We start from the raw sequence: 15,073 nt of genomic DNA, 5'->3' as shown, positions 1-15,073 counted from the left end.
ACCAAGGCCCACTCAGTCGCAGATGGCACAAGTCATCAGATTGTGTTCACTCACTTCCACAAAGCTACTATAATTCCCCCCCATCAGCAGTGATTGATGGCTATAATCGCAAAGACGCCGTTATCTCCTCTCTTCCCATCTCCCCTCCGATGTTAAGTGTCTGTTGAAATTTGTTCTCGTCACTTGTCGACCATGTCCAATTAAAGTTTGCGAGGAACACAGACGGGCAGGGCGATGAGAGATGGGTGGCAGGAATGCAGTTTTGTCTGTCCTTGACGAAGTCATTTCCTGCGTGCTCATCTTTGTCTCATAACCTCTGCAGTTCTGTAAATTGGTCTGCCAACTGAACCCTGAGCTTTGATTTAGTCTGGTTTAAGAAGGTGTGCGTGCAGGTGTGGGTTTGCAGGTAAAAGGCGAGACTGCTTAGTTAGCACAACACCAACATATGAGCAGGTGGACACACAGCAGATTGGGGCCACGTTGCTGTAGTGGAGAGCTTTCGAGTGGACAGCTGCCTCCTTTAGCTGCATCTGTTTGAGAGCCTTTTGGCTTTTTCTGGCTCACCCTCCAAACACACACGCACATTTTACACACTCTCTCCAGCACAGGTTTGTTTTAGCTACCAACTTTTGTTGTTGGGCTCCTTTCATGGCTTAGAGAAGGCCCATCTCTGGACAGAGCACCTTTGTGTCATCAAATCTCATCCTCAGTAGTCTGGGACCAGCTGTCCATCAAATAGCCACAATCTGACTCCTGATTGGTCCATACTGGCCTGTCTGAGGAAGGAGAGGAGCATCCTTTTTCTTTCTTTCTTTCTTTGTGCACACTAATTTTCTCTTTCCATTTGAGCGCTTTTGTGATAGACTGGGTTTTGTTATACTGCTGGGTTTTCATCATATGAAATAACACCTGACTTCCAAATATTAACTGTGCTACACCTTAGCCTTGTTGCTAGGCAACCTCCAGCTCTTACCTCATCATCACAGCCTTATTATAGACTGGTATGGTAGGTGGTCGAGGAGTTTTTGCCTCTCTACGTGCGCGTGTCTGACTAAAAAAATGTGACTGTGAGATGAATCAGAACGCGTCGAGCAGTAGACGGAGTTTAAGATGAAACGGAGACATCCCACGAGGTCCAGGAGACGACACCAGCTCCGCTGCACACACTGTAGCAAAGCTCAGAGCTGTTTCTCTGTTTGTCTTTCTGGGACACTGATTTTAAATCTTTTGAGACTCATTATAAGTAAAAGGCAGATGCTTTCACCGTTCCATTAAATGCTTTTAAACTGAAGCAGAAGTACTCTCCAAAAGCCCCGCCTCCTTCCCCCTCTTTGCCGATGTCCTCTCCTGCACTGTGAAAGTGTTGCTGGCAGATTCGCATCACATACCCAAGTGCTGTTTGGCTTGGATAGAGAGGGGCACAAGGTGGCATTTCCAACACAAACACATGATCGTGTGTGCGTCCTGCCAGTTCTTTTCCTGTTAGCACAGCCTGTTAGTCAGGGCACAAGAACAGAGCTCTGGTGCCAGGCTGGCTTCAGCTGTGCTTCTCCACGGGGACATGACCCCCACAGCCAGATGCAGGCAGCGTTACACACACACACATGCGCGCGCACACCCACGTTAATCACATAATGAGCCATTTTCTCTGAGCATACAAACAGACATCATTCATTTGTTCACTTTCTAATTTATCAGCCTGTTTTTTTTGTTGTTTTTTTCCCAGTCCTTCCTTTGCCAACTCTCTCTTTGTCTCTCCTGTCAGATGCAAGGGCCCAGCGAGAAGGGAAACTGACACCATGGACACATTTGTGGACTCGGCCTGGTATTATTTTAGATACACAGACCCTCACAATGCATACAGGTATAAACAGCCTCCTCTTGAAGCTTTAATATGTTCCTGTTCATCCATCTCTGGCTCAATGAGGCCAACAAATGTAGACTTATTTACTTTTCTTTCTTGCATCTTTTTTTCTTACCTTCTTTCTCACCTTTTATTACAATCGTATTTGTTTAAAAGAAAACGAGAAAAGAGGAAGTTGCAAAAGGTTCTCCAGCAGTAGGAGAAGAAGCATGTCTGTCTATTTAGATATGAAGAAAGGTCGCTGTGTAATCGCTGTGTAAATACAAACTCTATAAGTGCTATTGGTGTAAGTTGTACTCAAACTATGATTATGCTCATTGTTAGATCACCCACTCTCTCTCCCACTTGCCTGCTTGAAACACTTGTATTGGGTTGTGTACACGCAGATATGCATACGCACTTCCCTGAAAGTTGCACTCTTTGCCGATAGAGATTATGGAGCAATGGCCGTCACCTGCTGGGGTGGCGGTGATACCCTGAGCTTAACAAAAGAGATTAATTTCCCAGTGCCCTGACCTAGCCGTAAAGCTGCTTTAAAAAGGGAGGGGGACTGCTCTCTCCATCACTTTTCTTTGCCGGACAGATTACAGCACAACAGAAAAAGCAATTACACCATTTGTGCATTTCAGTTGGATTGCTGAGCCGTATACACGCGGGGTGGGGGATTGGGAGCGAAAATGGGAAGCGAGTGATGTTTTAAAGTAGCAAGTGCGATGAAGGAAATGGGAACAGGGTGTTATGTATTAGACTTCCTTGGCCTCTTGCCAGAAGTGAGTCCGAATTATTTTCAGCTTTGTGAGTTCATAACTCCCCTCCACCCCGGTTCAATTATCTGGAGGTGCTATCAGGCACAGAGGGAGGGTTGGAGGCAGAGACGTGTGAAGGAGAGTAATGATGTAAGTCTTCCCTAAAAAGCGTCATTACCGATACTCCATCATGACAGCCAGGCTGACTACACGCGGCTGTCCTGCCAAGATCTGAAAGCAATAGTCATAGTTTCACTATTAACTTGTGATGGCAGCCAAAATGTAAGAAGGCATTACTTTGGTACTTTTTTCTGAGTCTGAAGAAACTGAAGAGGCTTCACGATGCTTCTTTTCCTCTCTGGATTCTCGTGTGTCAGATTAAGCCTGCCCCCTGGAGGAAGACGGCGTGCATGTCTACCAAAGCACGTAACTACAAACTAGTCTCATCTGAAAAAATGCCTACTGGGATTGTAATTGGGCATTTTGCAGCTTTGAGTTGCTAATTCATTCATTTTTGGCATTGATTTTAAACATCAAAGTGCTTCAAGTGCAGATAACAAAATGACAAAGACATGAACGAGAAAACATAAACTGAATCAATTAAAATTAAAAAAAGGTAAAATAAATGATTACTGTGTAGTATTATGGCGTTAAGTGAGCAAAAGATAAAAGTTACATCGTGATAGAGCAAACCAGCAGCCTCTGTGTTTACTGAAAAGACTTCTTCCACAACATTGGTTTGTGTGGACAGATGATGATGTTTGCACAATCATTTATAGCGTCTGTGAGAGCCCAAAAAAGCTCCTATATGAAACTCAACAGACCTCATTTTAGGAAGGAAGAGATCATTCAAGGTCTTCAGAAATCCTGTCCCCTTCTTCACTGACACTTCTTCACCCTTCTTATTGTTCCTTTTCAGTTTAGCATTGCTCTTGATATTACTTTAGGCTAGTAAATGAAGTGAGCACCTCTTTAAATGTCCTCTCCGTCTTCAGGCCTTTTGAGCGCCACTTGGCAGACCACTGGCTTCCTGTGGACGTGTACATCGGAGGGAAGGAACACGCTGTTATGCACTTGTACTATGCTCGCTTCCTCTGTCATTTCTGCAAGGATCAGGGTCTTGTGGGTCACAGGTGGGGTACACTGTGGTTTATGTGTATGTTTGTTTTTGTTTTTATTTAGTGTGCATTTGAATTTTGAGAGTGTTTGTAAGTGAAACACTCTCTTTATGTGTTACAGGGAACCTTTTCGGAAGCTCCTGGTCCAGGGTCTGATCAAGGGCCAGACGTTTAAGCTTGCAGGCAGTGGCCAGTACCTAAAGAGAGAAGAAATAAACTTCACAGGTACATGCTGCGTGCAGCTGGAGGGTGTTTGTTAATGTGACACATTTGTAACAAGTAGAAAGGAGGGGGGCTCGGAGAAATGACTGATCTTTTTTCTCTGTAATGTGTGGTAACACTGCCTCCCCGCCTCCTTCTAGCGTTGTTAGCGAGAAGCCTTCTTCATTTAAGCGCTTCAGATCGCACTTTTCCAGTTGAATGACGGGTTAATCAGACACTCTCAGGAAAAGCCAAATCACATAAAATCCTTTGAAGATACCAAAACACTGTTATACTTAGCATTTAAGGATTTATTGATTGGTAACAAGATAAACAAGAGATACTGCTAGTTATCAAAGTAGGACGTCTATTGATCCCAGCTATCTCTGACCCCATCCTGTTTCTTCCAGATAAGGAGCCAGTGGCTCTGAGTGGCGGTCACGTTGAGGTGACGTGGGAGAAGATGAGCAAGTCCAAACACAACGGGCTGGACCCCCAAGACGTGGTCCAGCAGTACGGCGTGGACACAGTACGACTATACATCCTCTATGCGGCACCGCCTGAACAGGACATCCTGTGGAATGCTAAGAGTGAGAAGAGTCTGCAAAATTACACAGACAAGTTACTCATGATGTGTGAACTTAAATAAATCTTGTAAAAACATGCTCTTTCCTGTGTCCTGTGTGTGTTGACCCACTCCAGCCGATGCTCTTGCTGGCGTTCTACGATGGCAGTCTCGACTGTGGCAGCTGGTGACCAAGCTGAGAGCAGCACGGCAGCTCGGAGATGTCCCCAACCCCAGGCTGCTGAAAAAGAAAGAGCTCGCAGAGGCCAAAAAGATCTGGGAGAACAAGAACTACGCAATTCAAGAGGTAACTGCTCTGCAGCCTAAAGGCCTTTACACACCGAGCGCGTCGTGATGATGAGTTGGTCCTGATGTTTCTAAACAAGAAAGGGAAGAAACTGAGATTCTGGGTTCATCCAATTCTCACTAGAAGGCAGCAGAAGGCAGACTTAATGGTTTGATCCAGGAGTTGAAGCTGTATAATGGCTGCTTTTGTCCATATTTCATGATGTCAGTTGGGCACTTTAAGCTCTTTTTGACAGAGCTAGGATCACATCTGTGTGTTTAGCTGTGTGTCTGAAGTAAAACAGTATTTTTTTACTATTTCCGTATCATCATTTTGAGCTACGAACACATTTATTCCCAAATGCAGTCTAACATATCAAGTGTGTTTATTCGGATCCGAAAAATTGAGCTTGTTTCGAAAAAAGTCAGTGCTGCAAATTTGTCTGTGTGAGCAGCTCCAGTGAGAACGAGTGAATCCAACTCCAGGCCTTGAGGGCCGGTGTCCTGAAGGTTTTAGATGTGTGCTTGATCCAACACAGTTGATTTAAATGTCTAAATAACCTCCTCAACGTGTCTTGAAGTTCTGCAGAGGCCTGGGAATGAACTATTCATTTGAATCAGATGTGTTGACCCAGAGTGATGTCTATAACCTGCAGGACACCGGCCCTTGAGGCCTGGAGTTGGACACCCCTGGCTTAAGCGTCTCATTGTGACATTAAACTGTGACATATTGCAGCACTTCTCACCAGCAGGGGTCAGATATGTGCCCGTTGTCAAATCTCGGGTTGTCAGTGAGATTTAACATTCACTGTCCTTCGGCAACATATTGCATCTGTCATTTTGCTCCGTTTTGAATTTCGCTCTCAGCTTGTTCCTCTTATCTGTGCTAAAGTTGTTGATGCCTGGTATTAATTAATATCCTTCAGCCTTTTGCCACTTTGTTAATTACAGTTGGAAGGCACGTTAAGAAGTCTTTTCTCATTTATAAGGCACCAAATGACACCAAGTAATATATCACTCGTTACACAGTCTCGCAGTACAAAGTCCTGAGTTGTGGCATTTCAGTGCTAAACATCCGTCGCAACCTGAAACCCCTGGAATAAAGGGTAGCAGCAGAAGGCGCTGGAAATTGATTTTAAACTGTCTCCTTTCACACTTTATAAATAGCCTTCTCTGGCTGCCAGGTTTGATAGTCGCTCTCTACCCCCCGCCTCCCACCTCAAGGCCATTGCTTTCAAAGGACCTCAGGCTGTTTGCCCTAAGCCCTCAAAGCCGAGGCTGTCCTTTGATCTGTCCCTCAAAAGCCTCGTTGATAAACCTGCTCCCTGTGGACCCTCCCAAATGGCTCCCTTTTCCATGAAAGCTGAGCAGGGGAATGTTGACTCGCTTTGTGGCTTCAGCTGGTCCACATGACAATAACAGACTGGAGGCCCGTCTTCTGAACCTGTCATTGTTTTCCAGTGATTCATCAGAGGCACACTCTGTAATAATAAGTGACAACACCAACCCATCTGGAAGCAGCCATATGTCTAGGATCCAGAAACGCATCATAAAGCCTCAGACTGTTGTTTTTACTCACCAACTGTGCCGTGTTTCTCTGTTGGTGTTTTCAGGTGACGACTCACTTCACAGAGGACTTCCTGTTCAACGCAGCCATATCTCGCCTAATGGGACTCACTAACACACTGAGCGTGAGTGCACTCTCTTATATCTTGAAGGACAGTAATGTGCAAAAAAGTCTATTTCATTATATTTTATTTCCAAGGAGCCAGACTTCCTCTTGTAATTTTTTAATGTGGTCACAGACGATGGTTCTCCAGGGTTTCTGAAGGTCTTTCAAGGTTTTTCTGTGGACATTGGCTGCTTTTTCACTCATTTTCAGTCCAGTCTCTGTTTCTTTCGTTGAATCCATGAAAAATGCCTAAGATAACATAGTTTGACAGGCATAAAATTATATTTTTGCACCAAGCGCTAAAGCGCTATTAGCCTAAAACTTAGCTAAAAATAAATAAATACATCAATACATCAGATGAGCAACATCTAAAGTCATGTCCTTAAGAAATAGGAAAAGGAATCCAGAAAAGAGCTGATAAAGGACCTGATAGGTCTTAGTGTAGCTGTCAAGAAGCTATTCTTAAGGCAGGGACAAATAGCTGAGGAGTGACATCAGAATCAGTGGTAGCATGTTTGATGGAGTGATGAATCCAACTGTGAAATTTTTGTTGTTAATATGTACAGAGGAGCCAGGAGAGAGATACAACAGCAAGTGTGTACAGTCATCTTTAACACAGTTGAAGCTCTGTCGTGGTTTGAGAGCCAGTGGTCATGGAGATCTTGTCCAAACAAAGTAGAATCAGATTTTGATCCATCATCAAGAAAGTGCTTGATTGGCAGCAGTTTCATTTTTCAGCATGACAATGATCTCAAACACACTGCCAGTGCAGTAAAAGCATACCTGCATAGAAAAACATCAATCAGTTGTAGATTGGCCTCCTCAAAGCCTGGACCTCAACATTGTTGAAGCAGTGTGGGATCATCCTGACACTGAATAAGACAGCGAACATCCAAACAGCATTAATGTTTGTCCTTCAAGATGCCTGGAAAACTGTTCCTAAAACTGCTTAAAGAAATGACAAGAAAGCTGCCTAAGAGAGTTCAGGCTGTTGAAGAATAAAAGTGATCACACCAAATATTGGCTCATTGTACAAACTCTGTTTTTGCCTTCTATACTGTACTTTCGTCAGTGTTCTCACGTTTCAGTAAATCATTGCACCTATTTCCCCATTTTCCTTGCAAAATATGAATAAATGAGGCGTGACTCAACTGAGGCGAACTAACTGCAAATATGGTACAAGTATTGTTTGAACTGAACACACTGGAAATCACATTTTCTCCACTGCTTCTGTGTGTCTAGAGTGCAACAGTCAGGCTGTTGCAACACAGCGTGGAGTTTGAGGAAGCTCTGGCTGCCCTGGTTATGATGACAGCACCCATGGCCCCTCACTTAGCTTCTGAGCTTTGGGCAGGTTGGTGAAGTTCATGTGCATATTTAATGTAAAGAAGAAATGTGTCACATGATGACACACACAGCTTCTTACACTTAACCGCTTGTCGGATGATATTTAAATAGTTGTAAATGAGGATAATTTTGGTGTGTAAAAGAGGAAGCGGCCTCTGCTAAACTTCTAATTTACACTAGTGAACACCCAACGATGAGTGGTGATGATCAGTACACTCTGCCTGAAATAAACAGTGCTGAGAAGCTAAACAACAGAAAGGAAGCTCTAGCGTCACTTTCTGTGTCTCGTGTGGAAGCGTGCCCTTGCGCTGCCCTGGAGGACATCCTTTTCTTTTCATGGATGCACGGACGCGAGCTTTCTGCATACAGCCGAGAGAGGAGAGAACCAGAAAACAGAGTCCAGCTGAAAGGAAAGCGTATAGCGTGTGTGCTGGTTTTAATGAGTGACAATGAGCACGTTTTGTGTTTGTGTGTGCTCATGTACATCATGTACGTATAGCAGAAGAAGCTATAGAAGCTTAAGTTGTTTTTTAGTGAAACAAAGTTGAGCACGATAGCATCAGCAAACTTCGTTTTGTTTATTGTCCTACCCCCACCCCATTTAAAAAAATTAAAAAAATTCCTCAGTTATTCAGCTTACTCGAGTTTCACTGCATAGTTTCCCCGGTACGTGTTCGTCATGTTTTGCCCCCACAGTCTGAGAATCACCAATGCAGAGCGTTATAAACAGGACATACAAGATGTGTGACCTCTGCCGCACTGTACTTTACTCTCTGAGCCCTTCATCGTAATTTCACACACACAGTGCAGGATAGAGGAAGTTCACATCCTTCCCTTGGGCCTCCAGAGGACAGGAGCTCGCTGTAAGAATAGCTGCGTCGTTGTTGTATGACCCATTACCGAGATGTTGTCTCAGCATAAAGATTAACAAATACAAGCAACATTAAAGTAATCCGCAGAACTAAAAATTAAATGTGTATATAACTTTTCTTTCTTTAAAAAAAACAAACATTTCTGGCTGACTCTTTTGTACCTCCGCATACGTTTCCTGAGAGTCGGCAAATATTGTCCATGTTGGGTCTTTCCCAGGTCTTTGCCAGGTGAAACACCCCCTCAGCCCCATCCTCCAACATGAAGGGGATGTCCTGCAGCAGTCCTGGCCGACTGTGGACCCAGAGTATCTGGAGGTCCCTGACTTTGTGGAATTGTCTGTACTGGTAAGTTCAGATAAACGTGAACTCACTCAATATGCATCACTGCTGAAGGTTCTGACTCTGTGACCGAACAATAAATACAGAAATAAATGGTTGTCAAAGTTAAATGAAGCGCTTACATTTCCTAATTCCTTTTCTTTTGTTGGTCATTGCACTTGTACATGTAAACATTGTGAAGACAACCTGCTGAAGTTCAAACTGAGCATCAGAATGCGGAAGAAAGGTCGTGTAAGTGAACATGGAATGATTGTTGGTGTCAGATGGGCTGTTCTGAGTATTTCAGAAACTACTGGGATTTTCTCACCCAACTGTCTCTGGAGTTTATACAGAATGGTCTGACAAAGCGAAACTATCCACTGAGCAAACGTTCTGTGGGTGAAAATACCTTGTTGATGCCAGAGGTCAGGGGACAATGGCCAGACTGCTTTGAGCTGATAGCAACAGGAATTCAAATAACCACCAGTAACAATCAGGGAACACTCCATATTATGGTGGTTAACACATTTACCTAACATGCAGAATAATCCTCAGTTTGACACTGGGAGGAGACACAAACTGGACAACAGAAGATTAGAGAAATGTCTTGATTTCTGCTGTGATATTTGGATGTTAGGTTCAGAATTTGGTGTTTAAAAAAAGACAAAACGCATGTATCCATAAATAATGCTGGTGATGGTGTTCTAATGGCACACATTAGTCCCTTAGTACCAATGTTTTAACACCTACCTGAGTATTGCTGATGCTCATGTCTGTCCCTTTAAATGTGCACTCAAATGCCACCAGTCACCAGATCTCATCCAGTCGAGCACCCTTGGTGGTCCAATCCAGTAATACCAAGGTGTACCTAACAAAGTGGCCAGTGAGTGTATATACAGAACTTTATTAAGACTGTTTTTCTCATACGTCCTCTAGCATTTCCTGAAACTCTCCACTTTTACTTCCATGATTACTTCCATAGTCTGTAATTTTCAGGAGAGCCTATGATTAGCCTCTGTGTGCTTGTGCGCGCGCGGATAGATGTCTTTACAAGTTCGTGCGTACCTGTGTGTTTATGCGTCAGCATGTCGGACACTGTGCTTAAAGTTAAAAAGACAAGTTGGTCAGTAATTAGAAGTTAAGAACAGAGTTCCTGCCTTGCTGTCACTCACTCACTCGTGTACTTTCTTTACAAAAAACCCAACAAAAAAAACGCCTGTTAGCCAAAATGAAGCCTGTGACTGGTTCTAAGCTGAGTACATCATCATCGGGAATTCAAGTATCGGTGTTTTTCAACATGCAAAGACAATCAGAGGATGTATCCAGCTGTGATAGTGTTTTGTTTTTTTTAAAAAGAAAATCCATTTGTATCAGAGTGCTATTCTTCGTTCAGCTCCAACTGCTGTAATGTGACTATTTTCTCTTTTAGGAGGTAGTATCCCCCTGAGAAAACCTGCTAATCCCTTCTCACACGCACACACACCTGTGATTTCAACAAACACTACGCTGAATAACAGCGCTGCTCATTCACTTGAGTTTTACGTGGAAAAAGAGACGAGAAACACGAGACAGAAATGGGTGTGTCCACTTATTCTATTCCCACTACAGAGATATAAATCTCATTGCAGTGACATTTTGGGAAATCAGCACATTTCTGTGTAAATACTCAGTTAGGTAAGGGTTACCTTAGCAAGAAGAAGTAGTGTTTATGGTTAGGACGGGTCTCCAGGAAACCCACCAGCACACGTCTGAGTGCGGGTGGGTGTGCCCAGTTCTGTTCTCACAATACTCCATATGTATTTTCCGTGTCTTAGTGAAAATAATACTCTTTTACACATCTCTGAGTCACACGCACTGTATATATATTTGAGCTTCCATTGCTCAGTGATGATGATGATGGTGGTGGTTTTCCCTTAGACTGAGCGCTCTGTTGTGGCTTTCCTCACTCTCAGTCCTCTAATCACGTACTCGGGTTTGTCCCAGAATGGAGGCCAATCCCGAGCACACGCACACACAAGCGTGCACACCCTTAATTTACAACCACCTAAAAGCAGCATCATGTTCAGCGTGTGCACACATACATTTGCTTCCAAACATACAAGACCGAGTGTCCTTACCATGCGTACCACTAACTATGTGTTTTAAAGGATGCACTGTATATGTAGAGGGAAAAGGTGGAGTCTGCTATTTTAGGAGTTTTGTGCCAGTTTATAATACAACTTTCAATGGCAGTACTTTTGTTTTTCAAAATAACCGAATGGAAAAAAACTTTCAGTAACTTCTTTCATCTGTCGCCTTCTGTTTCTTACTCTTAGATAAACAACAAGTCCTGTGGCATGGTGACCGTCCCTGTGCAGGTGTCCAAAGATACCAGTCGGGTACAGCAGCTGGTTCTGGAGAGCCCCGTCGGACAGAAGTTTCTGCGCGAACGCAGCATAAAGAGAGCCATCTTGTCTCCCAGGACTGCTCTCATCAACTTCCTTGTTGATGAGTGACACTGGATTGTTCACCACTGCTTTTGAGACAGACAAAAGAGGTGGACTTTTTAAAAATCTATTTAAGAAAACCTGAAAGGCTGAACGTCAGTTCAGATAAAAATTGAATGATATCAATGTAAATATCTATATAGGCATTTTATTTATGTTTTCTATTTTAATAAAAGAGCAACTGCAGGTTTCCAGTCTCTTTAATGCAGCACCTATCTTTTCTAAATCAGACTCCCAATTATTCAGGACCTCACCTCCACCCAAAGACCACTTTAGATTCCAGTCATTGTTCACATTCTCTACCTTAAGCATCGCACTCACAGCTTCACACCTCTCAATCTACCAATGCACGTCTCAGCCAAGTCATGCAGCTGTGCCTTATCAGCACTTGTGTGCACCTCCGAGCCTGTTTTTGGGCTGCACAGACATAGACTGCCATTTGGCTACTGGATGCGGCGCTGCGTGAACCCTGGCCAGCTGGAGTTAACTGAAGGGCCTCACGCGGTCAGGGGATTTTTAACCTTGCCACCGCATCATTTGTTCTGTCCCTCATGGCCAACTATGCCTATTCATGGGCTCTGTGTCTTGACATTAGACCAACATGACTCAGCCCTTAGCGCTGTCTTGGCAGAGCGCACACACCAGAGGCACTGAAATGTATCTGTGAACACGCCTACTGGCCTATCTGGAATGAGTATGAGTAAGCAGTCACTTGATATGTAAAACAATTTCCCCCTCGTCAAGTTATTGTGCCCACACCTCCGATTAGTTGAGTTTTTTAAAGCTATATGGATAATAGCTAAGGACATGCTTTTAATTTGATAAGAATCATATTGGCCAGCTTGCAGCTGATAAAATCATGGCTTGCTGTATATATTGTTTTTAGTTACTCATGCTGAATTTTTAAAATGTGCAGACGCACAAAAAAAATGTTTCTTACTGACCCCCTCAATCCTTTTCCCATATTTTGGTGCTTTATCTCTCAGCATCAGGTGACAGGAAGAGGCTCACAAGAGAGACAGAATAACAGGAAGTGAAACCAGGAATTAGAGGAGGGGAGTAAAGAACTTTAACTCTGTTCGTTGTTTTTCTCATTGTCACAATGGCTTGATGCCGTCGCAACCGAAAACAAAGCGAGACAAAGAAACGGAGGCATTTACCTTCTCTGTGCTCATCTCTGTGTCACACATTCAAACAGTCTGTTTTAAAATAGGCATTACAACCAGAAGGAGTTTGTTTTTAAACCCCTGATCTCTTCCTTTTTTGCAGCTCTTTTCACACCTTCATTTACTTTTCTCACTGGTAACAGCAGCTAATAAGCATGGCTGAACTTCAGGTGGCCTCAAAAATGGGCCCTGAGTTGCTGTTTCATTAAACAACAGTTACACTGTTGCTCTCTTTAGAGCAGTCTGAGTGACATGATAGAAAATCCTTCCTGGACTAAAGTTAGCCCCTTTGAATAAATTTGATCTGAACTGCAGTGATGCATTCGTTTTGTCACTTTCAGCTCATGGCATCATTTAACATTTTTTATCATCTCTGCAGTTTCCATGACGACGAGGATCATTGAAAAGGCAACAATAATCCACTGTGACTCACTTTCTCTTCAGATCGCAGTCATACCCTTTCTTACACAAGACATGTACAGCATGGATTGTCTTTGATGAGATTAACTAAATCACTCCTCTGCCTCTTGAGAAATTCTGCTGTTGAGACGGATGAGGGTGGAGCACACAGCAGCGCAGTCCCGGTCACCCTCCATTGCAGCAGTCGAGTCCCTGGACTGGGGCTGTGTGTTCCCACAGGGGGACGTTGTAATGCCACAGCTCATTATCTTGCAGGATGACCTCAAGGCTGGAAAAGTAGTCATCTGTGGGTACTCTTTGCTTACACAATGAGCTCACACACAGTTTCATTAGTTCCTTAATTGTATTTGAAACGAAACTCTTGGGTAGTGTGTGATTATACACTTAACTGCCACACCTTAATTTATTAATTTGCAATACTGTGCAAAAGTTTTAAGTCACCCTTCATTTACTTATATTTTAAATCTGAAATAGGTGCAGTGATTTACTGAAAGATGTTAGAAAATAGATCGAAATGGAGTATGTAAGGCAAAAACTGAGTTGGTACCATTCTGATGAGTCTGAAAGACAACACTTAGTATGGCCGTCTTTATTCTTCAACACAACCTAAACTCTCTTGCCGTTTCTTTAAGTAGTCTTCAGGAATAGTTCTACAGGCTTCATGAAGGACATTCAAAGCTCTTTGGATGTTTGCTGCTTTTTTTCTGTTCTCTATCAGGATGATCTCACACTGCTTCAATAATGTTGCGATCTGGGTTCTGGGGTGGCCAGTCCATGGCTGATGGGGTTCCACTGTGCGTATCTAGATACGCTTTTACTGCACTGGAAGTGTTTGGGATTATTATCAAGCTAAAAAATGAAACCATGGCCAATCAATTGCTTTCCATATGGTATTCCATGGTGGATCAGAATCACAATTCCATTTTGACAAGATTCCCAACACAGCTGGCTGAAATCCAGCTCCAAAACCAGGACACTTTGACGAGCCCACTGTGTTTTACAGACGTTTGTAGACACTCTGTTGCACATCTTCCCTGAGCTCCTCGCTACATACTGATGACAATTTGAACCACAATTTTCAAATTTGGATTCATCACTCCATCAGACCTGTTGTCACTGATTTTTCAGTCCAGTTCTTGAGTAATTTGGGATACCTCAGCCTTTTCATCTTGTTCCCCTTCCTTAAGAATTGCTTCCTGACAGCCACCCTTCCACTGAGACCATTTCTCATGAAATTTCAGTGAACAGTCGATGAATCAACTGAAGGGTCAGGTGTTTGTTAAGGACATAATTTTTAAATTCAGTTCATCTGCTGTAGATAGTTTGCTTGAATGATTTCACAGGTCAGTATTGAGTGGCTTAAACAAACAAAACAAAAAGAAAACATTCATCTGAAAAAGGTCAGGTACAAGGACTGGACTAAAAATGAAAAGACTTTTAGAAAGCCTGGAGAAATACTGCTCAAGACCACTTAAAAAAATGACACAGTCTGGCTGCTTGGAAGCAAAATGTAAAGAAATAAGGAGTGGTTTAAGACGATCCACTCTAGATTATGTTTACTGTGCCGGCTATATCCCTCTCTGTGCAGAGGAACACTTTCTAAGGTGTTTTGTTTTGTATTGAAAGGATCCATGTATAATCTTAGTACAAACACCGATGTCCTCACTGTAAAGCTGTCCAAGGCTGTATCATAAAGCATTGGCCAGTGTTCATTCTTCCTTTGCTGTTCTTTCATCCATCTTTACATGCAGGTTTTTCAAACATATCTATTTATTCCACCTATTTCCATCTAACCAGTCAAATTGTTGTGTCTTGTCACGTAGAGTTGTTACTGCTAATGCTTCAAAGTAAAAGCCGACAATTCCACAAACTGCATCTGCTTTTATGGAAGCGTTAATGCCTTACAACAACAAAAAAGACTTCTGAGCATTAGTTTAAGAATATATGGCATTATCTGCTGTGCAGATTTCATTAACTGCTACATTTTCATTGCTTGTTTACAAAATGCCTTGG

The 15,073-nt window shown here is 43.0% G+C and overlaps 1 protein-coding gene across 1 annotated transcript in view; it reads left to right on the top strand.

The window, feature by feature from the left end:
* lars2 (leucyl-tRNA synthetase 2, mitochondrial) overlaps positions 1 to 11,660 on the top strand; it is a 34,858-nt gene extending 23,198 nt beyond the window's left edge. Inside the window, exons 13-21 of the mRNA XM_086310890.1 lie at positions 1,766 to 1,864; positions 3,606 to 3,743; positions 3,850 to 3,953; positions 4,340 to 4,519; positions 4,632 to 4,801; positions 6,393 to 6,470; positions 7,694 to 7,805; positions 8,888 to 9,015; positions 11,304 to 11,660. Coding sequence (XP_086167016.1) covers positions 1,766 to 1,864; positions 3,606 to 3,743; positions 3,850 to 3,953; positions 4,340 to 4,519; positions 4,632 to 4,801; positions 6,393 to 6,470; positions 7,694 to 7,805; positions 8,888 to 9,015; positions 11,304 to 11,483 — 1,189 coding nt within the window. The 3' untranslated portion in view covers positions 11,484 to 11,660. The remainder of the gene's footprint in view (positions 1 to 1,765; positions 1,865 to 3,605; positions 3,744 to 3,849; positions 3,954 to 4,339; positions 4,520 to 4,631; positions 4,802 to 6,392; positions 6,471 to 7,693; positions 7,806 to 8,887; positions 9,016 to 11,303) is intronic.
* The last annotated feature ends 3,413 nt before the right edge of the window (positions 11,661 to 15,073 follow it).

Source organism: Aulonocara sp. 'chitande type north' Nkhata Bay, linkage group LG11 (genome assembly GCF_057382095.1).
Source record: "Aulonocara sp. 'chitande type north' Nkhata Bay isolate Kocher_YH1m ecotype deep benthic linkage group LG11, A_spYH_male_GT1.1, whole genome shotgun sequence".
In the NCBI taxonomy this organism is placed as follows: domain Eukaryota; kingdom Metazoa; phylum Chordata; class Actinopteri; order Cichliformes; family Cichlidae; genus Aulonocara; species Aulonocara sp. 'chitande type north' Nkhata Bay.
The sequence above is the reverse complement of the archived record's forward strand: the minus strand, read 5'-3'. Positions and strand labels throughout refer to the sequence as shown.